We start from the raw sequence: 4,373 nt of genomic DNA on the forward strand, positions 1-4,373 counted from the left end.
CACCCCTCGTGGAGACCACGCCGTTCTCCTCAGGCCATCTCTTGTGTCACAACCGGACTCGTCGACAAAAACGCATTGCCAGGAGTAGAGGGAGGAAATCTGATGTAAGTAGTAGTCAATCAGATCGGGATGTTGCTCCGCCGCCTGTCGACGAGCCTTCTTCTTCGACCACCCTGCTGAACATAATGTCCTCCCAACGCTGGATCGTGTCAGACGAACCCCAAACTCATCCCACAGGTATGCCACCATCTCTTCAAGGTATAATTCGGGATGTTCATCGAGATGGGCAAGGAGGGCTTCGCGCATCGGGGGAGTGATGGATGAGGGCCGTCCAGCACGGCAACCTGGTGCCTTGACGCCGCCGAAATTGCGAAGGTTTCGCTTGATGCCTTTGACGGCACCCTCTCTACAGCCAACATCTTTCGCGATCTGACGGTTGGTGAAACACCCCTGCTCAAGCATGCACCGAATTTGCTCATGCTGCTGAGGCCGAAGATTTGGCGCCATAAGTGATTGGCGTACAGCGCTACAAGGTGCGCTCCTTGCTCTTCAAGCAGGTCGAGGTTGTGAGGTCGGCGGGTCGTCTCGAATTATCTGTCTCTCCGACGGTCGCACCCGCACCCAGCGACCAAGAGCATCGTGTTATACTTACCCTTGCGAAGGACATTACTATATTGCGATATTGTCTAGATGAATATGTTCAGTATCGTTCCTGCTGAGATCATTCATCTATGCCAGCAGGGACGTGGATGTGGTTGCAGCGTCGAACCAAGCCCGGCTTCCAACAGCAGACGTTCTGCCGGGCTGCGATCCTACCCAAATTATAGCCATCTTTTCCATGTTCCACGATAGACCACACGATATCAATCTCTCATATACTGATGAACGGTTTGGGGTACAAGTTATTTGATGGTAGGCTCATTTTGCACCTCTGCAAGGGCGTCGCAGCGTACCCGTCCAATCAGAGTATATTTTCGACCGTCCATGTATAGCTTCCAACTTTGTTGCATTGCCCAATGCTTGGGACACGGTTATCAGGACTGAATGCTGTCGAACCATGACTGATTGAGTCAACGCGGGGTGACGCGACGCGTAGCGAGGTCGGGTGCCAGTATGCTTTATAAGGGCTTGGAAAATATTCGGACGCGCACCAAGCGAGAAGAGTCAACACAAGCAATAACAAGGAGTCATGTAGGATACATAGACAAAGAGCACCCACGTCTCTGAGCCAGTTGAATATTTGATATTTTCGAGGGGTTGGGCACCCCACGGAGCTGATACCTGCCAATTTCGTGGCTGCAGCTAACTCCCCTCGCATGCGGTTCAGCTAACTAACGGGGCGGCAGCATCAACAGCCTCGCGTTACAAAGGATCGTCATTGAATCCATGGGTCCGGAAAGTTATTACTCCATTCTGCGATATGATCGCCAACTTTCATAAACTCGCCTTCGGAGGATTTCTTTTCGAGAACGGTGCACAGCGGCAGGTGGTTTGTCCTCAGGATTGATTATTAGGCAGGAATAGATTTTGTAGACGGTGGTCGGAATTGTGCCGAAGGCAGCCTTGTCCTCCGCAAGCTCAGAGCGACATCAGGTGTTGGTTGCAAGAGTTCTGGAATAGCTTTTCATTGTCGTTGCACCCCAAGCCATGGGGCACAGGAGCGATACTGTTTCTTGTACGGCTGAGCACAGCCGAGCAGAGCCGAGCCTCTTCTCTGCGCTATGCTGACACGTGTCAACGCGTTGCCTTGAAGTGCTTGGCGCAGGATCTGGTGAATTTAAACCTAGCAGCGCCTCCCGCGCATCTACCACTTCTTCTGCTTCCCTTCGTCCTTACCAAATTGAACAAGAGAAATGGATGACCAAGTATGAAAGATTATTTCCTCACGTTATCGCTTGTCTGACGAATATTTAGATATCGAGATACGAAAAAGCGTTAACGAAGATCCACAGCCTCACCTCCAATGACAAAGCGCCGCAGCCTTTTCATTTCGATCCCAACCTGTTTCCTCACGTCCAAGATGCGAAAGAACAAGGAGATATACTGCAAGAAAAGTCACGTCTACATAACGAATGTCGAAGCTATCTTGTTGCACTACCTTCTCTAAAAATCAGAGGCACTTTCCACGTCGTCTCTATCTTTCATTTCTATTCGTCTGATGTACACATCAAATACGGTGACTGCTATCCCGAAGGCTATGATGATCCCCACAACAAGATTCTCTGGAAGGATGAAGCTCTTGCCCACGCTGACAAATACGCGGTGAATTGGCAGCCAACGTCATGGGCAGCTTTTGGAGTCGTCTACTTGGTGGGTGATGACGGCCTGCCTCTCAATCAACATGTATTTGTTGGTCAGACTGTTGAACCACAAAATGTGGCATCTGTGGAAGACTGGGATACCGCTGTGGTTCATGTCGGCACAACTGCGATCGAAGGAAAGGAAATACAAGCACGTGCACCGAGTCGGGTCCAATATGCGTGCTTCGCATGTTCCAAATGTGCCGGGCCCATCAATGATCAAGTATGCGACATCTGCCACCACCGCTTCCCCTATCCTCAACACAGCTGCCCACGCCAGCCACTACCTCCGAAGATTTCGAAAGCTTTTGCCGAGTTGGGCTGGGCCTGGGCCGTGCGTACGCAATACCATTACTCCGGACCCCTTCGCAAGAATCACACAGAATACGTGTATGCGGTGTTGCAATACAAATATTGCAGGAGTCCCGAGGCAGGTGCAGAACTCGTACATCAATTCGTCTTTCGAGATGATACCCGTGGAGCTTATCATGTTGTCGCCGAAGTTGTTGCGAATCTAGTTGAGGAAGGGCTTCTTGGATCATTTTCAGATATTGAAATGAAGCGGAGAATCTTGTGGACTGCACTCTATCTGAAGCTATCTGAGTTACATACAGATTCAGATGTACCTGGGTTTTCTCTCTATCTGAATCGGCTGGTGAGAACCGAGCAATGCGACATCAACTTTTCGGCCACGGACAACTTGGCCATTTCAAGGGAGCTGTTGCGTGCATATGGTGGAGGCAGCAGCAAGACCGCAGTGCGCACGATGGATTCCTTCAGACGTACCGATCGACCTCTACAGAGTTTTCTCCAACAGCTGGTTGTCGAGATTACCCCAGCAGAGATTAATAAGATATATAATACTCAAGAGACGGGTTCAAGCTACGACACCCTACTGTCGGCAGCTGTTCGGCTTGCGGGTTTGGACGAGCTGGATGGACTTGTCACAAGCTTATGTGAGAAAGGAGCATATCCAGATCTCTCGTGGCCTGGTATGAGCCCACCCATTCAGCACACTATCCTTCGCGACTCAATTTCCACCGCTCAAAGACTTGTTACACATGGGGCAAGCTTGATGTTGCCTATTTACGGTGACTATGTGACATATCCACTCCATCTGGCCGCCGAACTGGGACGCCATCATTTTGTCAAGTTCTTCCTGACCGAGTCAAAGGTCAGAAGTATGGTAGACAGACTCGATGGAAATGGAGAGACCGCTCTCATTACAGCAATCAAATCATGGCCGTCGGCAGATGCAACTCGCAAAGATGATTACCTGATGGTCATCCGTCACCTTCTTGACGCCGGTGCTGATCCCGACGTTGCCCTATCAGAAGCGCAATTCGACCCAGCATTGTTTAAATTACTCTGCGACTATAACCCAAAGGCTGAGACGTGTACAGCTACTTTGGAAAAGCTACTCTGCCAATATACTGACAATGTTGACGACCTTCGAGCTATTATCTCGCTTTTGTGCGGATGTGGGGCCAAACTGCCAGTCTCTTGGCCGGCTGAACCACGCTTCTCTTGGGTCGAGCAGTTGTTGAGCGAACAGGACGAGGAGGCACTCCGATCTGGCTGTGATGACCTAAGGTCTCAGTTACCGGGATTACGCAGTCATACTATTTGGCCTTATTCAAACGTGCCACGACAAGTTCTGGACTACATAAAGCGTCCAGAAACACTCACAACCATTGAGTCTCTTTTCAACAATTGGAAAGACTCAGGTTCGCGAGTTGTAGCGTTAGCGGCTGTAGGGGGTCAAGGCAAAAGTCAACTTGCCATTTCCTACTGTTCAAAATGGCGGAAATCATACCAAGGTTTTCTCTGGATTGATGCGAGCTCGAGAACTTCTGCGGAATCGTCGGTATCCCGTATTGTGGCCGAAATCGATCAATCTATATCAAAGAGGCTATCAAATCATCACCAACGTGTTCACTTTATTCAGAACACTTTCGAAGATTTGAAAAGGCCGTGGATGCTAGTGCTGGATCATTGGGAAGACATTGAAGCTGTTGATCTAGGATTGCTCGAAGGTAAACATGCCGCCGCAATCTCACCAGTGCCCCCCCC

At 50.0% G+C, this 4,373-nt stretch overlaps 1 protein-coding gene across 1 annotated transcript; it reads left to right on the forward strand.

The window, feature by feature from the left end:
- Nucleotides 1-1,806: 1,806 nt before the first annotated feature.
- On the forward strand, nt 1,807-4,340 carry PV07_12737 (uncharacterized protein; the record flags this gene model as incomplete). Its single annotated transcript, XM_016400299.1, has 2 exons — nt 1,807-1,865; nt 1,915-4,340. Coding segments are annotated over exons 1-2 (2,436 nt in total), but the record flags the coding sequence as incomplete, so codon positions are not given.
- Nucleotides 4,341-4,373: the final 33 nt, after the last annotated feature.

This window comes from Cladophialophora immunda, assembly GCF_000835495.1.
Source record: "Cladophialophora immunda strain CBS 83496 unplaced genomic scaffold supercont1.104, whole genome shotgun sequence".
In the NCBI taxonomy this organism is placed as follows: Eukaryota; Fungi; Ascomycota; class Eurotiomycetes; order Chaetothyriales; family Herpotrichiellaceae; genus Cladophialophora; species Cladophialophora immunda.